The sequence below is a fragment of the Elgaria multicarinata genome, chromosome 1 (genome assembly GCF_023053635.1).
Source record: "Elgaria multicarinata webbii isolate HBS135686 ecotype San Diego chromosome 1, rElgMul1.1.pri, whole genome shotgun sequence".
NCBI classification, from domain to species: Eukaryota; Metazoa; Chordata; class Lepidosauria; order Squamata; family Anguidae; genus Elgaria; species Elgaria multicarinata.
The window spans coordinates 130,521,073-130,545,399 of NC_086171.1; the positions used below are offsets into that span (position 1 = coordinate 130,521,073).

The following is a 24,327-nucleotide window of genomic DNA, read 5'->3' on the forward strand; positions in this document are numbered from 1 at the left end:
GACTTGTTAGCTGGGGATCGCTTGTTTGCTGGAGATGTCAATGGGATTATAGACCCCTATATGGATAAGAAAATATTATATAATGCTCCTTGTGGTTTTAGTATATCTGCATAATACAATTTACATTTCTTCAGGCTCATGTTTGCTCCTTTACAAAACTTCCTTTCCAAAGACTTCTGTGCAGTAATGCAGCGGGCCATCAAGTCCCTTATAAAACAATAATGAACAACTGCTTTCAGAGAAATGCTCCTGGGATTGTCGAACCACATTTGGTGAAAAGTACCATTTGGGTCCTTCAGAATGAGTGAAACAAAGCGAACATATTAACATGCTTTCTGTGTTCTTTTCTAGCCAAGTTCATAGCTTTAGGTGTTCATGTTGCATTAGAAGTATACACTGGCAGTAAACTTCCTTGTGTTTGCTTGATTATGCTTTCTCAAATATTAAGTCATCTGATCATGTCTCACTCTCATACACACGCACAAACACACACACTCTCTCTCTCACACACACACATATATATAAGAAAGTAGGGAATTCCTCACCTTGCCTCTTCACAAAGCCTCTGGTAGGGAGGGGACAAAGCTCATGGAGTGATCCAAAGCCTCTTTGGGCCGAATGGGCAGCCGGAGGGTAGTCACCCCTCTGATAAGGTAATCAGCACTGTCTGTACTTTTTTCAGTTCAAATCCATTATGTGTATAGGAGGTTAACACGTCATGCATTTGATAAAGCTGGCAGTGTCCACAAAAGCTTATGCCAGAAAAAAAATGTTCGTCTTTAAGGTGTCACAAGACTCTTTGTTTCAGATGTATGGGTATTTTCCCTTTCCCCCCTCTTTTTGACAGGGTTCCTGTGCCTTTAATAGCTGTGTGGCAGGCAGAAATTCAACTGGTGATGCTTTTCTTAGCATGGGGATGCAGTGTTAGAAAAAAGTCTTGGTTGCTGCCTTAAATTTCTACCTCTTGAATAGCTTTGTAAGTCACAGAAGCCTTAACAAGATGAAATGAGCCATATCTTTTTGGAAATTGTAGAATTTTAATATCCTCTTTTATATCTCATATCTTGTGTTGCTTGAAGTAATTAATACTTCCTTGCCAGCTTTCCAGTTATAGCACTTTGCCATCTAGTAAATTAATGCTTGGCTAGATTTCCTGCTTGGCTTTCAGTATGGAATTGCTTGCAGGAAGGGCTTGCCAAGGTTTATCACAGATGAGGTATCTACATTCCAGAAACTCGTTCTCTGAGGCCAACATATACCCTGTTTAGAACTGCAGCGATGTAAACGACATCTTGTTTTCCAACTTTTACAGAAAGAATATGTACTAGTTAACAAGAACCACCAAGCATTTGAGGCTGAGGGGCCAGGGTACATGGTTAAGGTGGATCTCTGTGATCTGCTTCTTGCATTCCTCATCTGCCCCAACAGCCATCAAGAGATTTTGCTAAGAACGCTCCTTATACTACATTGTCAATACCAATGCGAACCTATGGCTTGAGAAAGAGAGACTTGTTTTGTACTTTTGACCCAGAAGAAGGTAACTAGAATTGCTGGGTGGTGGGGGAAGAAGAGTCCAAATGTAGCTTTGCTACAGCTATTCACCAAAGTTGTAGAACCTTTCCTCCATCACTCACATTGCGGGGAAAACACAACATGCTCAAAGGGCGCTTTAAATGGGCATGAAAAACAGAAAGGTGCAGATGAGGGAAATCATTAATTCCTCTTCATTTCAGTTCACCAACCCCAATTCATGCCTTTTGAACAGTTCTGCTTGTTCATGCAGCTACACCAGGAAACAAAATAGAAAATGCAGATATTGATATCATTGTCCCTTTCGCACAATAATGTAATGAATACTGAGCAGTTTCTAAAAAAACAGGTTTTTTAAATTGAAGAAGTTGATTCTGGTTGTAACCCCTGTGGCATTACACCCCACAAGTCAGTTCCCTAATGCATGTCTAGCATTGGTAAGTCTAGTGTGTTTAGAATGTTGACCTGAGTGGGTGGAGTTAGAATGTCTTGGGAAGGGGATGAGTGATATATAAGGGAATGACTGAGGAGACTGTGAGCTCTCTCTGTGTTAGCTCTTGGTGTGTAGAGGCACTTGGGTTCTGGAGAATTTGAGGTTCAGTGTAGAGAGTGGTGTCTTTTGAGGGTGGTGTGCTGATAGTCAGCTGGTGTATATTAATCAATACTGATAATAAAGAAAGTTCAAGAGTGAATGTGTGAGAGAAAGGAAAGTGTGTATGAGAAGAGGGAAAGGATTGGATGAGAGGTTTTAAAAATGTTTTTTTTAAACTGTTTTATTATGAAACAAAGCTTGTGAACTTTTAAAGTAAAATTTTAATCAGTTTGTTTTAACTACCACAAAAATCCCACATGTCTGTTTGGCATTTATCATCTGCAGTTATTTACATTTAACACCCACTCTGAGAATAATTCACCTCAGTACATATAATTCACAGCGCTTTAATTTATCACTGAAATCCTTCCAATTTAACCCCTTTCTCCACATAGTTTGGAGAAAGGTGGTGTTTGTCCCTCGCCTCAGGATCCTCAAGTGGTGGGGCTTAGCTTGAGCAGGGAGTGTCTGTGGCCAGAGCTGTTGTTCAGAGCCTGTGTCGTGGCAACCCCCTTTTATGTTGAAACAAAAATGGATGATTTAGATGTGACTTTACAAGTGTGTTTAAGAATGGATCTCTTCTGGCAGGCCTATCCAGTGGATTTTTATTATGCTTTTAGTATGTTTTAACAATGTATACTATGTTTTTAATTAGTATTTTATGTATTTCAAACTTACTGCTGTTCTCCACCTCGATCAAAATGGAGAGGTGGGTAAGAAATAATAACAACAACAACAACAACAATAATAATAATAAGAAGCAAAGCCATGCTTCTTACACATAGATTTGAAATAAGTTCCAAAAGTGAGGACATTTACTAATGGTTCTTTGCCTTCTATCTGCAGGTATAAATTCTTATCAATGTTGTTTCTTCCTAATTCAAGGATATTACAGCCATAGAAATAATTTTTACAAATGCAGAATCTGCTATTCCCAAGAGGTGATATTATCAGAGTGAAGTTTCTGATAGCTTGCTAATAACCTGAAGGTGTGGGGAGGGACTACGAGTCAATCCAGGTGTCTCTTCACCTTCCAAAAAAGAGCAATGAGCACTTCAAAGTTTTGATAGTGAGTCCTTCTCCTTCCCAAACATTGGTGTTACAGTGCACACAAGTAGGATTTTCCCTTCTCAGCTGACGTTTGCTATTGCTGGTGTGCGTGATAATGCCATGTTTCATTAACAGTAGAATTATAGATTGATTTAATGATGAATTAATGTTTTTCAACAGCCATGTTTTCAATACATACAAAATCTCTGGTATACTTAAAGAAATTACAAGTCAAAAATGTAAGGTCTGTGAGCAGCTATACAAATATACAGTGAAGAATCTCAAAAATGGGAACCAACTAATGTATTTGTTTTTCAGATTGGCGTTTTAAAGAAGACTGAACCTTCTTGTGTGCCAGTTCTGCTTTCAGTGTTCTTAAATCAGACGTTGCCTGTTTTCTCATCTAAAAAAGATTCGGAGATTGTGAAATAAATAAATTATAACCTTTGGTTTATTTTTACAGATAAGATTCAACATTTATGTTGATTAATAAACCCAGCCTTGGCCTTTCATCTTTCAAGCCTAACCAGTTATAGCATGAAGCACTTGGCACGTTGATGCCCCCAGTAATGGCAACCCTAATGTACATATTACATCATATTTCCAGTAATGACAGTGGAAAATTGGCTGAAGAAACATCACAGGTTGTATTGCAGATCTGAAAGTGCTACACTTCTGAAACTGTTTTCTATTCCTGATTTTTTTTCTGGCTATGAAAAAATTCATCATCATCATTATTATTGGCTTTATTTAGACAGTATTATCAATGCACAACATGCTTTTAGTTATGTAAGCAAAACAAGCCCCTGAGCTCAATGAGAAAATAGGTTTTGAGGAGGGATTTGAAGGAAAAGAGAAGTAGCACCCATGGGAGGTTTTGCTTCTGATTTGAGTCACATTAACACAATCCACTTTGATTATGCATGCTAAGTTGGAAGGCTCCCATTTAAGGGCTTTAGGGACTGGGTTGACGTGGGAAGCTTATTAATGGTGAATACGTTCACTATTACTAGGGTGACCATATGAAAAGGAGGACAGGGCTCCTGTATCTTTAACAGTTGCATAGAAAAGGGAATTTCAGCTGGTGTCATTTGTATATGGTGAAATTCCCTCTTCATCACAACAGTTAAAGCTGCAGGTGCCCTGCCCTCTTTTAAAGCTGGTCACAGTATAGGTGCAGTATAGCTCCTGCAGCTTTAACTGTTGTGATGAAGAGGGAATTTCACCAGGTTCCCCATATATACAAATGACACCTGCTGAAATTCCCTTTTCAATACAACTGTTAAAGATACAGGAGCCCTGTCCTCCTTTTCATATGGTCACCCTACTATTACTGACCTTACCTTGGAAGAGGAGGAAACCATGTTAAGCATCCAAGGTATCTCTGGATTCCCCAGAACACATTTGCATAATCATTGGGCTATGGGTATAATCTGAAAGAAGTTTTTAATGGATTTGGAAAGATATGTGGAATGCTCTGAGCCAGCTGTATATACATGAGGTAGGTTGTTGACCACCCTCAACCCCTTTGTTTCTGTAGGTGGCAAGTCTAGTTTTCCAACTTGAAATTGGGGGAAAGAGACTTCCCTTATGAAGGGACTCATGCCTTCCTTTTAGTCCTATCAGGCTAAGTTGTATGAAGAAACTTGCAAAAGTCCCAATATGCTGCAGCATTTTATCACCAGGGCTTTCTGGGGGACATCAAAATCCTTCTGAAAGGAAGGCTGAGGGCTAATTTAAATAGCTACACATGGGAGCTACTGAAATGGCTGCAAGAAAGGCAAATGCTATTTTGCACTGCATTAATAGAAGTATAGCTTCCAAATCGCATAGGGTACTGGTTCCTCTCTATTTGGCCCTGGTTAGGCCTCATCTAGAGTATTGCGTCCAGTTCTGGGCTTCACAATTCAAGAAGGACGCAGACAAACTGGAGTGTGTTCAGAGAACGGCAACCAGGATGATCAGGGGTCTGGAAACAAAGCCCTATGAAGAGAGACTGAAAGAACTGGGCATGTTTAGCCTGGAGAAGAGAAGATTGAGGGGAGACATGATAGCACTCTTCAAATACATAAAAGGTTGTCACACAGAGGAGGGCCAGGATCTCTTCTCGATCATCCCAGAGTGCAGGACACGGAATAACAGGCTCAAGTTACAGGAAGCCAGATTCCGGCTGGACATCAGGAAAAACTTCCTGTTAGAGCAGTACAACAATGGAACCAGTTACCTAGGGAGGCTGTGGGCTCTCTCACACTAGAGGCATTCAATAGGCAGCAGGACAATCATCTGTCAGGGATGCTTTAGGGTGGATTCCTGCATTGAGCGGGGGTTGCACTCGATGGCCTTATAGGCCCCTTCCAACTCTACTATTCTATGATTCTATGAAATGCATTTGCCATATTAGTGCTCAATGTAGCTTTTCCTTTCAGCTGAGATCTCGAACAAAGTATCCACAGTGGAGTAGTGACTGCCACCTGCAGGGATACTGGTGCTACTGGACCAAAAGGTGCACATACGCACATCCTGATCCCAAATAAGAGCATGTGCTTCAGAAAGCCAAAGCACTGGAAAGCTGCTGAATTAATAGGAGTGTGCACTCTTCAGTCCTCCGCTCTCCAATAATTCAGACTCTGAATATGCCTAGGGAACCAAAATGACTGAAAAGTAAAAGCACATCTTTTCCCTAACCTCCAACTATCTAATGCTTGGGCTACTAAAGGGTTTTCTGGAGATAAACTATGTATGAATTTTTACAGGTTTCACTTGGATAAAAAACAAACAAGATTCATTAGTATATAATACCTTGATTTCTATGACAAGCTTCATTTTTGCATTATCTACTTTTCTTCTTAGCTGGTCAATTTCGTGCTGCAGAGTTGTGATCTGGATAATTGTATTATTCTATAACAAACAAAGAAAGGCTTCATTTAGATCATAATTTTATATATAATTATATTTTTACACACATACACACACTATCTACATCTTTGTATATAAACTGGGGGTTGAGCAGGAGGTAAACTCAGAAGTAAGCCCCAGTGCAAGAGCTTTCAGGCATACAAACCAGTTTAGTTGTATGCAGGGTATTCATTTATCTTTTATTCTGATTTTCGAACAACTATTGATCCCCAAAATTGCTCACCAATCAAAAAGAGAGACCATGCCAACAAGCTTACAAACTAAAAGACAAGACACAGAAGGGAAAGGGAGTGGAGTGGAAAAAAGAAGAGGAGGGAGATCAGTTTAAGGACAGAACAAGGTGGTAAGCTGTAAGAGTGCATTTAAATGCACTTCCTGGTGCTCTTGCTTAAATAGAATGTTTTTTAGGATGTTTTAACAATGCATATTATGTTTTAATTCAAATTTTATGTATTTTACCATTTATTGTTGTTTCCTGCCTCAATCAAAATGGAGAGGCGGGTAAGAAATAAAATTATTATTATTATTATTATTATTATTATTATTATTATTATTATTATTACAATTGGTGGCTATTTAGCCAATTGATGGGGCCAGTGTGTTTCCCCTTGACTTCTGCAGTCCCAGGGCTATAGCCAATTAGGAGCTGTAGCCCTGGGACTGCTCCTTCTCTGTTTAGGTAGCACTTCGTCCCCTGTAAGACAATAGAAGCCAGAGTGTGTTTCCCTTCTGCTTTCCAGTCCCAGGGCAATTATCAGTTGCCAGAACAATTTAATGTTTAAATGCCTTAAAATAAATAAATAAAATAATAATAATAATAATAATAATAATAATAACAATAACAATAATAATAAAAATAGCATTCACAAAATTTGCTCAGAAGAGAGATAGGAATATAGGAAAACGTCTTATAATGAATCAGCCCCTTGGTCCATCTAGCCCAATACTGTTAACACTGACAGGCAGCAGCTCTCCAGGACCTCATCTACACCAAGCAGGTATTCCACTATGAAAGTGGTATGAAAGTGGTATATAAAAGGCAGGAGCCACACTAATGCTTTATAATGGTATTGAAGTGCACTGACAGCTGTTGGGGCCCATTGACACCTACCATATACTGCTTTCATACCACCATATCCTGCTTGGTGTAGATTAGGCCTAGGATTTCAGGCAGGCTTCTTTCCTAACCCGACCTGGAGGAGATGGAGATTGAGCCTGGGGGACCTTCTGCATGCAAAGCACGTGATCTACCACTGAGCCACAGCCCCTTCTGTAATGAGGGTAACATACATTTAGTATTTCCCCCCTGTGGTTGCTTTCCAAATTTCAGGTAATAATTGCAGCGGTCTACTTGATTGCTTTCAATCAAGTATAAGAGACAATTGTCTTGGATGATGTCTAATGTGGGGGGGGGGAGGAACTTCCCCCCACAGCCACTGCACTTTTAAAAGAAACTTGCAATACTAGAATGGTGAAGAAGAAAAACATCCCTCAGTAACTAAGAATAAAAGAATTTCTGTTAGAAACTCAGTATCTCAGTGTTACTGTTCTTGTGGTGGTCAGAAGAGGTGAGCAGCAATGTACATACTTCTCCGCTCAGACTATACTCAGAGAACCTTACCTCTCTACATGAGGGAAGGAGCACCAGATGCTCAACTGATAATATAGAATGTTGTGAAGCTGTTCTGCAGACGCAGAACCTGAATATGAGACTGAACAGAGACCACAAAGAAGATGCTTAATATTTGCTGTAAGCAGTTGGTGAGCAAGAGAAAGGGAAGAACATTTGCTACATCTGAAAAGGTGAGACAAAACAGTTTTCATTATTCTCAGACTAATTAGCAGGACTGTCTCAATATCTGCAGGGCATAATTCATGTGGGTAGGGTTTAATTAATTTTAAACTTTATTCTCATGGGTTTCATTGTTGACCCAGTGGGAAAAGGATCTCATAGGCATACCAAGTAATATCAACATTTTCTGTAAACCGCCCAGAGAGCCCTGGCTATGGGAGCGGTATATAAGTGCAATAAATAAATAAATAAATAAATAAACAAACAAACAAACATGAACAAAGGTTGAATCAGGCTAGCAATATGTCATGCTAATTCAAAATCAGGGGAAAGAGCCTGCAGAACAATCACCATCGTTCTTATTTTTCAAGCTATTATTTTGATTTACATCTTTAAGACATATAAATTTTATGATACTATTTCAATCTCTTAATGTTAAATCATAATTAGAACATAAATATGGTGAATGCATTATATATCTAAAATAACTAGAATATAATTTGTGTGCATAATTTGTGTGTCTCTCTTGCTCGGCTCTGCCCATTCTCTTTGGCTGCCCCTTTTGCTTGGAATGTTCTCGCAGAACATCTATGAACTACGAGTTCTATCCTAAATTTTAAAAAGCATTTGAAAACTTATCTCTTTTCCATAGCTTTTGGAACTCTAGCCTGATTTATTGTTCTCAATGCTTCAATTATTCCCTTATTCTGTCTTTGTGTAACCTCTCTCCCTTATATGTTTTAATGTGATTTTAGATTGTAAGCTTCTGACAGGATATTGTTGCTGTTTTATTTGTACATACTGTATAGCACCAAGTACACTGTTGGTGCTATATAAATAATAATAATAATAATACACGCTCCATCTACTGTTGAAGGGCATTTTGTAGTTATATTAAACTCTTCAGTGATCATTTCTGTCATATCAGAAGAATGCTTTTCTGGCAACACTGTATGGAGGAGCTTAGATTTTATGGATAGAGAAGCTAAAATTGAACAAACAACATTACCCTTGAATTGGTAAAGTGTGTCAAATTATTTCGTTTTTTCCTGACATCCCTAGCTTGTAGTTGCATCAATAATTTCTCATAGTGAAGCTCTAAATCTTCTCGCAGTTTATTTAAAATTTCCTCCAAGGAAAATGTGACTTTCTTTGTTTCAAAATATTTCTTTTTCCAGGAATCTCGGGCTGCACGAGAAAATAAGACAATAGATTAATATAATAGTTGCGGTATAACCCTATACATGTCTCCTCAGAAGTAAATCATTTCAATGGGGCTTACTTCTAGGTAAGGGTGTACAGGATTGCAGACTAAAAATCAGAGAAATAATCAATATCTCTCTTTAATTGTATGAATAAAACAAATATTAAGTCTTAACAATTTATAACTCTCAATCGCCATGCAGGTTGAAACTACATAGCTTTCATATTAAAACACACACACATAGTTTAGCTGCACTCTTGCATGTGGCAACTGAAAACCTAGGGTGGCATCCCTAATATGCTGCCCTTCAGCTTCTGTCATCCCTCAGTTTGCCAAGCTGGCTGGGCTGATTGGAGTTGTAGTCCAAAACATCTGGAGGGCACCATGTTGGGGAAGGCTGTCTTAAAGGCTATAGTTTCAAAGCAAGGGTGGGAACCCCTGAACAAAAATAAGATGCAAGAAAAAGCAAGAGGGTGCGTAAAATAAGGAGCAAACAAAGCAGATCTTTAGGGGTGCAATCCTATGCACATTTAGACCGAAATAAAACCCACAACTCCCAGCATGCCCAAGCCAGGAACAATGAAATCCAAGGCAGACTCTGAAGTAGATGCACTGTAAGGGAGCGGGAGGGGGAACTAGAAGTGGGTTGGAAGAATCTAGCCGCCAGCTTCTCAGCCCCCCACTTCCCGCTCCTGAACAGAAACACTTCCCCTCTTTCTCTCCCCCACCCAAACTGAGTTCTGGATCTGTCAAAACCCACTGAACTCTGCCTTAGACCTGTCAAAAAGTATTGGGTTTGGCTGTCTGACGCTTCTTGGACTCTGCTGAACTTTTGTGAAGTAGTTATGGTTTGTTCACGAAACCAGAGTTTCATATGTTTGGACAAGTCCAGGGGCTGAGCCAAGTGCAAAAGCTGTCTATTCACCTAAGATGTATGACTAAAACAAATGACTAAAGAAGACAAAAAGGCTCTCTTCCCCCCACACACACTTGGTTTCTTCTGGCAACTGGCCTAAAAGAAAAAGTGAATGGCTAGGCCATTTACTTCGTTGATCAGTTGGCCATATCAGATTTATCAATCTAAAACATACCATGATATCTCCTGAGCTTGTTCTGCTCAAGCAAGCCTTTCACTTTTTTAACCAGTTCCTCTCTAGTCTTTTCCAGATGCTTTCTTTCTGCCTTGATGTGTTGCAGCTGAATACTCAACTCATTTCCTAGGGAAAAGAAACGCTACATTTAAAAATGGGATATAAATAATTTCCAGTCTGCAGTGCTTCCAAGAAAGAAAGGCCAGAAAACTGTATAGTTCTGTGATTGGTTAGTTTTGAGGAATTTAGAACACAGCGCAAAATGAATTAAAATATACTCAACCATAGAAATGCAACATATTAATCAGTGAAACAATATGTGCATCTTTTTTTAGGCTCCGTGGGGGGAGTTCTTGGCTATTCTCCTCTGAAGCATCTGATCCCTGCATGCCACCTGAGATCCGTGTGCATGGTCCATGTACTTCATGCAGGGAAGGAGTGGTTTGTTGTTGTTGTTTATTCGTTCAGTCGTTTCCGACTCTTCGTGACTTCATGGACCAGCCCACGCCAGAGCTTTCTGTCGGCTGTCGCCACCCCCAGCTCCCCCAAGGTCAAGTCTGTCACCTCCAGAGTATCATCCATCCATCTTGCCCTTGGTCGGCCCCTCTTCCTTTTGCCTTCCACTTTCCCTAGCATCAGCCTCTTCTCCAGGGTATCCTGTCTTCTCATTATGTGGCCAAAGTACTTCAGTTTTGCCTTTAATACCATTCCCTCAAGTGAGCAGTCTGGCTTTATTTCCTGGAGTATGGACTGGTTTGATCTTCTTGCAGTCCAAGGCGCTCTCAGAATTTTCCTCCAACACCCCAGTTCAAAAGCATCTATCTTCCTTCGCTCAGCTTTCCTTATGGTCCAGCTCTCGCAGCCATAGGTTACTACGGGGAATACTATTGCTTTAACTATGCGGACCTTTGTTGTCAGTGTGGTGTCTGCTCTTAACTATTTTATCAAGATTTGTCATTGCTCTCCTCCCAAGAAGTAAACGTCTTCTGATTTCCTGGCTGCAGTCAGCATCTGCAGTAATCTTTGCGCCCAGAAATACAAAGTCTGTCACTGCCTCCACGTTTTCTCCCTCTATTTGCCAGTTATCAATCAAGCTGGTTGCCATAATCTTGGTTTTTTTGAGGTTTAACTGCAACCCGGCTGTTGCACTTTCTTCTTTCACCTTTGTCATAAGGCTCCTCAGCTCCTCCTTGCTTTCAGCCATCAAAGTGGTGTCATCTGCATATCTGAGGTTGTTAATGTTTCTTCCTGCGATTTTAACTCCAGCCTTGGATTCGTCAAGCCCAGCATGTCGCATGATGTGTTCTGCATACAAGTTGAATAGGTAAGGTGAGAGTATACAGCCATGCCAAACTCCTTTCCCAATCTTAAACCAGTCCGTTGTTCCGTGGTCTGTTCTTACTGTTGCTACTTGTTCGTTATACAGATTCCTCAGGAGGCGGACAAGATGACTTGGTATCCCCATACCACCAAGAACTTGCCACAGTTTGTTATGATCCACACAGTCAAAGGCTTTAGAATAGTCGATAAAACAGAAATAGATGTTTTTCTGGAACTCCCTGGCTTTCTCCATTATCCAGCGGATATTGGCAATTTGGTCTCTAGTTCCTCTGCCTTTTCTAAACCCAGCTTGTACATCTGGCAATTCTCGCTCCATGAATTGCTGGAGTCTACCTTGCAGGATCTTGAGCATTACCTTGCTGGCATGTGAAATAAGTGCCACTGTCCGATAGTTTGAACATAGATCGTTACCTTGTCGTGGTGCTGGAGCTTGAGCACCTCAAGGATGCCATGAGCTAAACTGTGAAGGGACACCCAAGACGGGAAGGTCATGGCAGAGAGGTCAGACTAAATACGATCCCTGGGGAAGGTAATGGCAACCCACCCCAGTACTCTTGCCATGAAAACTAAATGGATCAGTACAACCAGAGATATGTCGGTATATCATCGGAAGATGGGACCCCCAGGTCGGAAGACTACACCAGCTTTCCCCAATCCAGTGCCTTCCAGGTGTTTTGGACTTCAACTCCCAACAGCCCAAGCCAGCATGGCCAATGGTCAGGAATACTGCAAATTGTAGTCAAAAACATCTGGAAGGCACCAAGTTGGGGAAGGCTAGTCTTCACCATATCAAAAAAATGTTTTTTCAAGGATTTCTTCCCACGTTTGGTTTTGAACTAAATCACTGTGCTTGGAAGATCCCATGTAGACATGCCATCTTAAGCCTGTGTCTCTGTAGCTAATACTGTGAAGAAAGGATTGGGATCTTGAAAAGTACCTTCAAATGATGCCTAAACTCATGAGATAAATAAGGACATAAGAGCCATGCTGGATCAGACCAAAGGCCTGCCTAGTCCAGAATTCTGTTTCCAGTGGCCAACCAGATGCCCCAATTGGAAGCCCACAAGCAGGCCATGAGTGTAATAGATATTTAAAACAGATAGCTAGAATTTATCTCCAGTAGTATCCCATTGAACCCATGTGCTCTCAGGGGGCTCTGACATTTCTAAAAATAACCTGAAACAAGAAGAAACATTCATTTCTGGATCAGGGTAGGTCTGCAGAGCAAAGAAGAGAGAGCTTCACCAGTGTGGTGTAGTGGCTAAAGTGTTGGACTGGGAGTCGGGAGATCTGAGTTCTAGTCCCCACTCAGCCATGGAAACCCACTGGGTGACTTTGGGCCAGTCACACACTCTCAGCCCAACCCACCTCACAGGGTTGTTGTCATGAGGATAAAATGGAGAGGAGGATTATGTACGCCACCTTGGGTTCCTTGGAGGGAAAAAGGCGGGTTATAAATGCAATAATAAATAAATAAAAATCTGTCCCAAATAAAAACCAAGCATTATTTTTCATTCCTGGAGGTATTTCTTAGAAGCGTCAAAGCCTCATTGCATAAGTGGTGCGTCCTATGAGTGCAATGGAACCAGTGGAGGTGAGGCAGCCCCATTAGATACTGCCCAGTGTTACCAACACCTGGGATTGAGAAGCATATTGCCTCTGACAGTGGAGGTAATACATAGCTATCATGATTAGTAGCCCTTAATAGCCTTATCCACCATGAATTTATCTAATCTCCCTTTAAAGTTGTCCAAGTTGGTGGTCACCTCTAAATCATGTAGAAGCAAATTCCATAATTATGCACTGTGTGAAGAAGTACATCCTTTTATATGTTCTGAATCTCCTGCCATTCAGCTTTGTTGGCCCAGGTTCTAAAATAATTCTCCATACTACAATTAATTTTATACATCCCTAACTGTCTCCACCTGACTCACATTTTTATAAGCTACTGATTCTATTGGGAACTTCTCCTTCATAACCCTTTCCAAAATGAATGGAAGTTATGCAAGAAAAGTTCCAAGAAGATTGTGCCAATCCTATGTACTAATAGTGTTGTCAACTGTCTGAGTGCCAGTTCTTATGTAGCCAAAAGAGCATCATTCACACACAAGAGAAAGGTATGAAATAATCCAAAGTTTTGTAGAAGGATAAAACCTTGTTTTAGGAGGAGGAGGAAGAGGAGGAGGAGGAGGAGGAGGAGGAAGAAGAAGAAGAAGAAGAAGAAGAAGAAGAAGAAGAAGAAGAAGAAGAAGAAGAAGAAGAAGAAGAAGAAGAAGAGCAGAGGAAAAAGCACCCCTCCTCCAAACAGCCTAATAAAGACTGAGCACACTCAGTGGGCACATACTAATTATTGGGGGGTGGGGGGGAAGGGGCCGGAAACTGGAGGAGGAGGAATAAAATGCCGTGTCTGGAATCCAGAAGAGGAGAATTTCACACTACAACATTTTGTTGATTACTTATACTTCATGTAACACAATGCTTACAATATGATGTAGCTGGCTAGATTAATTTTGATTCTAGAGAAAATGGCATTAACCCCATTTATCCTCTCTCAGAAAACACTCAGACAAAGGAAATGCAGGCATTACTACTGTTGGAATTAATGTGTTTGGGAAATGGCTGGCAATTATAACTGCCACTTTAGAGGCTCTCTGACCAGAGAGACTGGTTTGCCATTTAAATTCAAGCAATTCTTGCTGCCTGCTTTATAAGTGGGCAGCAAAAGCCCTGTGCCCAAGGCTGCTCTAAGCTTATGCAACTTTTAATTACAAGTCAAACCTTTCTAACAATAAGCTCCATCATGCTGGGGGTTAACATGCTCCCAACCTTTGTGTTTTTGTTCCTCAGTTACTTCCTCTTTTCAAAAGAAGAAGTACACAATGAGCATGAGACCCATTGAGTCCGCTGTTCTAATGGCGCTGCTTCTCCTGCACACAGCACGAGACAGCAGCAATTCCAAGTTTAAAAAAACATCGGACTTAATGAGAGGTGGGTTTTTTTGTCACGCAAGGAAGGCCAGAAGGGGTGGGAGGCAGACGACGCCATGTGAGGGACCTGAGCAAACTCTGTGAGTGCCCAGTAACGAGCATGCAATAAAACGCTCGTAGGATGGAGCCTAATGTTGTGGTCACATGCTTTGCATATTTCAATTTTGAATAAAAACTTAAAACCACCAAAACTCTTGGGAGGATTTACTTACCCTCTGTTGGAAATACTCTGTTGGGAACCTGAGCTCTGTTTACAGACAATGCCAGAATAGGTGGAGTAGGAGGGGAAAGATATTGGTTTGGATGTGCAAAGCCATTTAGGTTATTCTCGTCAGTCTAGGACCAAATAAAAAGTGTGTCAATGTGCAATGTTATTCCTAGAATACTCAGAATAGAGGAGACTAGTTGGATCAGTCATAAACAAAAGCCAATTCATACTTCCTCTTCATCTGAAAGAGATATTATTTCAAGCTTTCTACCTACAAGGAGGAACCCTTTCCTCAGCAACTTATCTATCAACGAATGAATCTGAACAATGGAAAGTAGTTTGGAGGATGTCCTAGAGCAGGCACGGGCAGAAGGTAGATCTCCAAGTGTTTTGGACTTGGACTGCCAGAAGACCCTACCAGCGTGGCCAATGGTCTGGAATCGTAGGAGTTGAAGTCCAAAACATCTGGAGAACTGTTCTGGTCCATGCATTTGTACCATGTGGGCTGCTGGCTGGACATATTGAACTTACTATTGCCCCAGGGAGTGACCCTAGAACACAAAAAGTATTCATATTTATTTAAATTATTTTTATATTTCCTTAATGTAAAAAACACTGAGACAGTATATAACAACAACAATATTAAACCAGCAATAAAACCATTATTAAATCATTTAAAACAATAAAACCCACTAAAAAAACATTTAGAAGGCCAAATTAAAAAGTTGTATCTTGACATCTTTTCTAAAAGCAGAGAGAGTGGGGACTAATTGTAGTTTGGAGGGGAGCGCATTCCAACATTTGGGAGCGACACAGGAGAAAGCCCTGTCAGGCAGGCTTTAGCAAGCAACGGCATTCTCCACAGGGATTCTCCTGTAGGGTCAATAGCCAGGAGTAGAACGTACAGTGGGGTGGTGGTGAAAAAAGTATTTTGGTGGTAAACTGGAAATATGCTGGAAAAACAAACAAAAAAACTCCATTGGTGCCAATTAAGTTTTCTTTCTCTTCTTTTCGTCCCTGTGGGTGAGGGGGAAGGCAGCTGGGTGGGAAAGTTTAAACCTCTCTTATCCATGGGTAAACAAAATGCTGAGAGTTAGCTGCATGGTACATATTTAACGTAGTGTGTAATTTAGCCCTGAAATGTCCCCACTGTTTCACAGGCTACAATCCTATGGTCATTTAACTGGGAGTACTTCCCATTAAAATCAGTGGGTATTACTTCCAAACAGACTTGGGGCAGATCCACACAGAGGCTTCGGGACGCCCTGAAGGCGCTTTAGGGCGCCCCGAAATCGATGATGTACACCCTACCTTAACCATTCCAAGAAGAGGCGGAGGAGGAGGAGGAGGAGGCGGACCCGCATCGCCCCTCGCGGGGACGGGATGAAGAGTTGCCGCGCCCGGCGGCTTTGCCGGGGAATTAGCTGCCGCCCACTTACCTGCCGGCCTCCTTTTGCCGGCGAAAGAGCCACCCGGCGGCGGCTTCTTCCGCTGAGCTCTCCGACCCGGCTGGGCCTCCTCCTCCTCCTCCTCCTCCTCCTCCTCTTCTTGGAACGGTTAAGGTAGGGTGTACATCATTGATTTCGGGGCGCCCTAAAGCGCCTTCAGGGCATCCCGAAGCCTCTGTGTGGATCTGCCCTTGGATTGTTCCTTACTTAGGGATAGGTTTGTGTGTGTGTGTGTGTGTGTGTGTGTGTGTGTGTGTGTGTATCGGTATCTATATCAAATGCTTAAACCATTGTATCAATTGCTTAAAAGATGTATTCTACTTCAAATGTAACTGTATCTATTGCTTTTAAATTATATATTGTTTTAATTTGGATCATGGTTTAATTTGTTTTTAACTGTGTATATTTATTGTTTTATACTGTATGTTTTTATCTGTACGCCACCCTGAGATCTTAGCGATATAGGGCAGGATATAAATATTTTAAATAAATAAATAATAAATAAATAAATGTATGGCAAATACATTGATTTCATTATCAGCTTAATATCTGGCTAGGAATGGGTAAAGATTAACTATTATTTGAAAGCATCCTGTCTTAATAGTTATATGTTATTGTCATATTTTTAAACTAGAAATCATAAATGTAGCCCAAGTTACTGAAACTATAATAACCAATTTTAGCTAACTCAGATTGTTTTGCTAGATCTTTGGAAACATACCTGATTATCCTGCATGCTACCAGTGTCAGCAACAGACTTGGCAATTCCATGATGCTTCTGGCTATAGATGAAATCAAGGTACAGTATAACAATTACATTAGAAACAAACCACCTTAATTAAATTTGTTTAAAAGGCTGGTAGATCTAGCAAACAGTAGCAGGTTATTTTCTCTTAGTGACTGATCTGAAAAATGGGATGCTAAAATCAGGGTGGGGCAGCTTGCTGGTGACCAATTGGACAAGAAGCAAGTATCCAAGGAAGCACTTACTCACATGCAGGAAATGAAATTAGGAGAACAAATTCACATGTTTAATTATATTTGTCTGAAAACTAATTAAAGTGCTAGCTTTTTCCATTATTCAACAAATTAGGAGTCCTTAATTCAATTTTAATGAATGACAGTCAATACTGTCAGCAAAGTAACTTTATTACCTCCTCTTATTATGCAAATATTCCATGTCTCTGTCTTCCAAAGATTCCGGGATTCCGGAATCCCCTGTGGTATGTCTTCCCATTTCAACCCCTGGTAGATTGCCTCCATTTTCTGTATTTGCATGCAACATGATAGAGGTTTCTTCTACATCAAACAAAGTTCAAATTATTCTTTCTCTCTTAATACACACACACAGGCCCCGTTCAGACAACACACTAAACCAAACTAAACATTATGGCTTATGTAGTATGCCGTATGAACTATAATTAGTGTGTCGTGTGAACCATTTCTAACCATGGTGGCTACATAACCATGGTTTAAACATGATCACTAATCACTTGCTGCAAAAGGTTAGCGTGTTGTCTGAACAGGCCCACACACCTTTCTATTTCTAGTACCCAACAGCCAAAAGCAATGGTGAAAAACATACTTTCTATAGTGATCTACCAGAAAGACAACAACTGAATGCAGTAAGAGAGGGATCTTAAAAATCTCTTATACTTTCTCAATTTGTAAGCTTCCATGGACAAAAGTTAAAATTACTTCAGGGTAATTCTGTCTGACTCAATTCAGATGATTCTTCAAGCCAGGATTTGTAGGATCACAAACTTGCTGCAGGCTTGTATGCTCCTTCTCTTCACTTGTGCACCAATTCCCTGTTTCATTTTTAGGTTGCTCTAAGAATAGTTTGCTGTGACTTTGGATTAGGTAACCATGGTTAGTACCAAACTCCAAACCCATTTCAAGGCTGATTTCAAGTAAGAGTTTCCCCCGATTTGGATGTCACTGCAAGTTATGGTTAGAACAATCTAGAAATGGAAAAGGGACCTGGTATTTGAAAGAAGGGGGGTGCTTGAACCTGTAGTATGTTCCCAATCCTCCAAACAACGGTTTTGAGACTTGTGTGAACTGGCACTGTTTATGTAGATATCCAAATGATAAGCACTGGGCAAAAACTTGCCAGAACAATACAGAAAAGGCCCAAATCCCCCCCAAGGGTAACCACCCCATCCCCAAATTAGCTCTGGCTTAAATTTAATGCAATGAGCTTGTACACATTCTGAGCATACCCACTTAAAATAAAAGTGAAAATTATCAAAGTTGAGAAACGAGCTCAAACACTGGCAGTCAAGAATGCTGGCCTATAACCAGGATCCAGGGATAGAGACTCTGACATTGATTTGCACACCTCAATTAGCCAGAGTCTTGGGGAACCCTGTCTTAAATGGGATAAAAGTACCATGCTTGTGCTCTCTGCCCAATGACTCCCACTTGGCCCCTCCTATAAAGTGGGAGCAGCTAAACAAGCAGAAATGTGGAGGGAAAGGCACCGTAAAACAATGGCGAAGGAGGAGACAAACTCCAGTGCTCAGGACAGAAAGAAAATTTATTAAGCTCTATGTGTTTCGGAGGGAATAAAAGCGCAAGAAACAGCGTACACTAGCACTTGAAAAAAAAAAGAAGGAAATACTATTGCTCTTGGAGATAAGGAAATTAAAAAAGAACATAAAACAGCTCTTGAAGAAGGAGGTATTCTCTCCAAAACACGTAGACCTTAATAAATTTTCTTTCCGTCCTGAGCACCGGAGTTTGTCTCCTCCTTCGCCAGTAGCTAAACAAACCACGGACCTTCTGTCCATGGTTTGTTTATCATCATATCTGAACTGGAGATTTTGGGTTGTCTCCCCAAACAAGCAAGAATCATAAGCCAGGATTTGTTGCTGGCGGAGAGCATAAGCATGTTACTAGATCCCAATAAGCTAGAGTTCTCCAGAACCCTTGTTTCTCATGATGTGCAAAAGAGGCTGAAAAAACTTTTAAGAGCAAATGGAAAAAGCACCCAATGACCTGGTTTGCACAATCACTGTCATCTATGGTGGCTTAAATAAGCCACCGTGGTTTGTGACACGTGCTGAGCACCCGTGGGCATCTGTTCCGTAATCTAATCCCCACTTGTAGGTTGGTTGGTTTTCCTGTTTCTCATAGTTCTGATTTACATCTGGTGATGCAAGTGTCTCTTTGTATTACAATACTACTCACCCTTTCTGGGAGTATTAGGCTTTTCTTGAGCTTGGCTGAGTGGCTTTCTTTGATACATTTTCACTGGTGTAGTTTTTTCCCCAGAGTTCTGTCTTGCGGGAATTAAATCATACAGTACATGGGGAGTTATGATGGATTCCTTTTCGTCTGTGTTGCAACTGATTTCTCCTAACAATGCACGCAATCATTTATTAATATATATACACCTGCATGTGTTGTATACTTTAGAGAACTATAGGCTATTATCAATCACCATGTTTAACCATATCATTTTGGTTTTGTTGTATGGAACTGATTTTAGTAATTTGAACTGTTTTACTGTGTTATGCATTTTATCAACTTTTTTTGTAAATGCTTTGAGTTTATTTTATAAAGAAAAGTGGGGTATGTTTTTAAAAATAAATAAAAGTTATGTTTTAGTGGCAGATGGTATTGTTGGGACCTTTATTAAAAACAAATAAACCAATAAACCTTGTATATTCTAAGAGTTCCATCACACCAGGGATTAACATGCTCCCTACCTCGCTTCTCCGCCCATGTTCTCCTTCCTCAAGTTACTTCCTCTTTCAAGAAGAGGAAGTACACCCCGAACACGAGGCCCGTTGAGTCCACTCTTCTAATGGTGCTGCTTCTCCTGCTCACAGCAGGAGAGAGCAGCAATTCCGAGTTTCAAAAAACATCGGACTTAAAGAGGGTTTTTTTTTTGTCGCGTGAGGAAGGCCAGAAGGTGTGGAAGGGGGTTAAAAATATCCTTAAAAATCAAGAGGGGCATGGTGCCTAGAAAGCACCAAGGACTCCCCGTTGGGGATTGCAGAATTAGAAAAAAAATATTTCTGTTCTTCTGAAAAGCATGGATCAGGAGGCCTTTGCCTCCCTGTGACTTTAACTGGAGCCATGCATAGTTAAAAGCAAAAGGGAACAGCAATGTGACAAAGAAGCTGTGCAGAAATAAAACTTGACATGATCCTCGCTACAGTAAAGCTGGCTTAATGTGAAATGGCACCTGAGTGTGATCATTCAATGTAGCCGTCTTCGAAACTCCTGTAAGATATCTTACCTTTCCTTCTTTGTGAGTTATATTTTTCTTGCAACCTTTCCTTTTCTTGCTCAGAGCTCTGCTTTATATGCAGAATTGGAACACTTTCCTTTTCAGCTTCATTCCATCCTGAAAATTTATCTTTTTCCTGAGTTTGTCTGAACTGATTTTTCACGGAACTCCCCAAAACTGCTGAGATTTGACCATCATTTGGAGCAGCTAAATTATGTGATCTATGATATGATGTAGATGCCAACACATATTCTGCATTATTGAGGTGTCTCTCTGGAGTTGATGATGAAGATGAATAAATACTTTCTACTCCTGGTAACAAATACAGTTCTGGATGAAATGCCTGAAACATATAGCATGTTAATTTGAAAGAAAAAAAAAATAACCAAAACAATAATGTTACATACATTGGCTCTTAAAATTGATCTAAAATATACATACATATGGTGGAGCAAACGATTTGAGCTTCAGTTCTGTCTCTTGCTTTGCTTTCACCTTTGAACATAACAACACAAGCAACATTGTCAAAGTGCCATTCAATTTACATATCATCTTACTTTCCTGTTAGATAGCATATAATATATATTACATTTGTTTAAAAATGTGATATTCAACCTATTGCGGAGAATGGAGAAACACAGAATATATTTCTGGGGAATATTATGCTACATTATTATAACCTTCTAATTTACAAATACTTTTTCATTCAGTTCCCAGTGTTCACTCTCATTCAAAGGAAATAAAAGCCTTTCGTGCTGCCTGTGGACATCTTGCTGTCCAGGAGGGGGGTGTCTTGACGGCGGCGCATTGATGCTGCCAGCCCTGAAACTCCCACGTTAGCATTCCTTTTCGTTGTCCCCATGTGAAGGAGCTAATGCAGAGCTTACACGGGAAGAGCAGGGAACCTTCTCCACTTTGCTCCATTGGTATTGTTTAAGTTTCTGTTTAACTGCAAAGCTTCAGAGTTATAGGGAGGTGAGGAGGTGGACCGCCGCCTCCCCCCCCCCTCTGCTTTGGTTTCTTTTTTTAAAAGTTTTTTTTTTCCTGTCCAGGTTTGGAGATCCAGTGAGGTGGAGGCTCACTGGCCTGTGCCCTAATGCCTCACTACATTTCATTAATTTTTAAAAAAACATTTTCTTTTAATGCCAAGCTCTGGGGAGGCGCACTCGCTGGCCTGCCCCATGTCCCTGTTCAGCTGAGGCAACCAATCAGGGGTCGGCATCAGCTGCGGCACGCCCCCAATGCAGCTCCGGATCAAGGTGAAAGACGGCAGATGCTGTCGTTGCCTCTCAGCAAGTCGGGGTAAGTAGCCAACTGTTTTAAACCAGAGCTTCAGGGGAAAGCTCTCAGATGGCTTCACAATGTGTCATATAAATGACTTGCTGCCACTGAGGATCCACCCCAGGTCTTTCCCCTCGTCAAGACGTACCCCAAGGTACAACATAACTTTATAAAAGATGTTTATTTAAAACCATTCACAATTACTACCTGTAAAAGTCCAATTGTGCAATTTTTGCGAGATTGTTTAAATAGAAAGTTGTGGTTTATTTAAAAAAGAAAAAAGAAAAACATGTTTCTTAATTTGAATATCACTTGCTTCAGTGACTACAAAAATAAGACTGGTGATTCCCCTAAAAGAAAAGTAACATGTTTTGTAGAGTTCAAGTATCTTTTCTTTTATGAAAAACGAGTACCTCGTTGAAGAGATTAAGGACACAATCCAATGCATGCATGCTTAGACAGAAAAAAAGTCGTACAGCATAGCTGCCTGGGAAAGCTGGGAGTTGTGGGACTTTTTTCTGTCTAAACATGCATAGGATTGCACCCTTAGTTGTTATTCTACTGCTTTCTAGAATTCTATAAGTGTAACCTGTGGTCCAAATTAAACATGAGGGGAGAGACCACATAACATTAGTCCACCATGCTACATCCCAAGCTGCTTTTAATCTTCCCCCATTACTTAAAAAAAAACCTTGTCTCATAGCTCAGGGAGTGAGAGGTACATTCAGAAAGGTAAAGCAAAAGCTCTGTTGGCATATATACAATCTCTGGTCCATTATTAAAAGAAACTGCTGGATTGTCACTATAAAATGTATTATTCCAAAATATATTGATTTTTTTTTTCAATTCCAAGGTGCATAGTTGTGTAATTGTTCATTTTGAAATGGTAAGGGCAGCCAGGAAAGATATCACTTTCCCCCACTGCCTGCCACTATTTGAATATGAAATTTCAAATGGGAACCTTTGAAAATAAATGTAGAGCCTACTGATCACAATCAGCAGAAAACACAGATGTAACTTACCACTGCAAGTTTCTTTCCAATACATTTTAGAAAGATATATTTATCCACAACTGCATCTTCACCTAGGTACTCTCCAAGCTGCTCTCTCAATGTTCTCAATGTCATATGAGGTGACACCCTAGAATATCAGATTACATTAGTGCATTGACACGATGGTGGATATATTTGGTTTTGGAAGTTGGTATAGGATGGAAACAAACATACATATATGAAGTGTTTGAAGGGGGTGTAGCTATGCACATGTAGATGGAAGTGAACAAGAATTCCTGCTATGCTCCGCTCCAGCATTCAAGATTATAGTGCTATATCACTTAGTACTGTTCTCTTTTCAAGTGATGTAATGAAATGACAAAACAACAAAAATCTACAAGAGGGATAACGAAGTATGGCCGCTCCTTCATACCTGTTTCCAATAGCTGCTACCCACACTCTGATTTCTCACAGCACAAACTCTACGGGATGGCATGGTATAAGACAGACTTTAAACTTAATGACACATGATGATTGCCATGACCTGAAACAAAACTTTGTTTTCTTTTCATATTTTCTCAAAAACTTTTATAAACTAGATTAAATCCACCAGTAATACCTGTTTAGAAAACATGCACCTTTACAACATAATCCTATTTCTATTGAGAAGACCCACTGAATTCAATGGATCTTACTTCCAGGTAAGTGGTATGGGATTGCAGCCTTAAATAATAAATTTACCTGTAATAATAATCTAATTTATCCACAGAAACTGCAGCTGTCCACCCTATGACTTAATACTTGAATATTAACTCTCAGAACCCACTTTTACCATTGTGGATTTTTTTTTTGATTTTTTATTAACACAAATTAAAAATACATCAACTTAACATTAACACAATCAATTAAAAAAAGAGAGAAAAAATATTACATAAATTCGCTCAACTGTTAACATTTGTAATTTATCAATATTCATAATCAAACAATACAATACAATACAATTGCTCCCCTTCACCCTTTGGGATCTATTCCTGCTTCTAAAATCTCATTACTTCTTCTGGTGGTGGTTTTCCACTTCCCTTAGAGAACACATATACCAGGAACTGTTTCCAAATTCCCTCAAATTCATTCGTATTTGTTATGCCTCTTCTTACTTTTATATTACATGTCAATTTATCATTAATGGCAATATCCCAAATTTCCTTATACCATTCTTCAATACGATACTCTCCTTGGACCTTCCAGTTCCTAGATATAATTAATCTCGCTGCTGTCAGCAAATTTGTTATCAATTCTTTAATTTCCTTATTACATTTTAAATCTCCATATAATGATAGTAATGCCACACTAGGTGTCTCTTCAATCTCCATTCCAACAATTTCTTTTATCTCATTAAACACCATTTTTGTACATATTCGCATTCCTATCACATATGTAAATACGTTCCTTTTTCCCCACAACCTCTCCAACAATTTGCTGAATACAGCTTATTTATTTTATTTAATCTCACTGGGGTTAGATACCACCTCCATATAATTTTATAATAATTTTCTTTAATTCTCACCGACATGTTTCTCAACACTCTTTGTCTCCATATTCCCTCCCAACTCTGTTGCCCTATCTGTACCATCAAATCTGTTTCCCAAACCATC

At 40.1% G+C, this 24,327-nt stretch overlaps 1 protein-coding gene across 1 annotated transcript; it reads right to left on the reverse strand.

Annotated features, from left to right (window-relative positions):
- Positions 1 to 3,074: 3,074 nt before the first annotated feature.
- Positions 3,075 to 22,835, reverse strand: SPATA1 (spermatogenesis associated 1). Its single transcript, XM_063136863.1, has 11 exons — positions 22,706 to 22,835; positions 20,844 to 20,897; positions 20,412 to 20,745; positions 19,355 to 19,522; positions 17,314 to 17,458; positions 16,881 to 16,941; positions 14,716 to 14,839; positions 10,176 to 10,301; positions 8,890 to 9,068; positions 5,972 to 6,070; positions 3,075 to 3,575 (listed from the first exon to the last, which is right to left on the reverse strand). Exons 1-11 carry the CDS (start codon positions 22,808 to 22,810, stop codon positions 3,471 to 3,473), a joined length of 1,500 nt encoding a protein of 499 aa, XP_062992933.1. The 5' UTR covers positions 22,811 to 22,835; the 3' UTR covers positions 3,075 to 3,470.
- Between the last annotated feature and the right edge of the window lie 1,492 nt (positions 22,836 to 24,327).

What these genes read in the sequence shown, in the direction of transcription:
- SPATA1 (XM_063136863.1), bottom strand. Translation starts at nt 22,810, where the DNA reads ATGACATTGAGAACATTGAGAGAGCAGCTTGGAGAGTACCTAGGTGAA. An exon ending in CAAGCTCAGGAGATATCATG is followed by an intron (nt 9,069 to 10,175) that starts GTATGTTTTAGA and finishes TTTCTCGTGCAG; the next exon opens with CCCGAGATTCCTGGAAAAAG. An exon ending in AGCTTGTCATAGAAATCAAG is followed by an intron (nt 3,576 to 5,971) that starts GTATTATATACT and finishes AATCTTTTTTAG; the next exon opens with ATGAGAAAACAGGCAACGTC.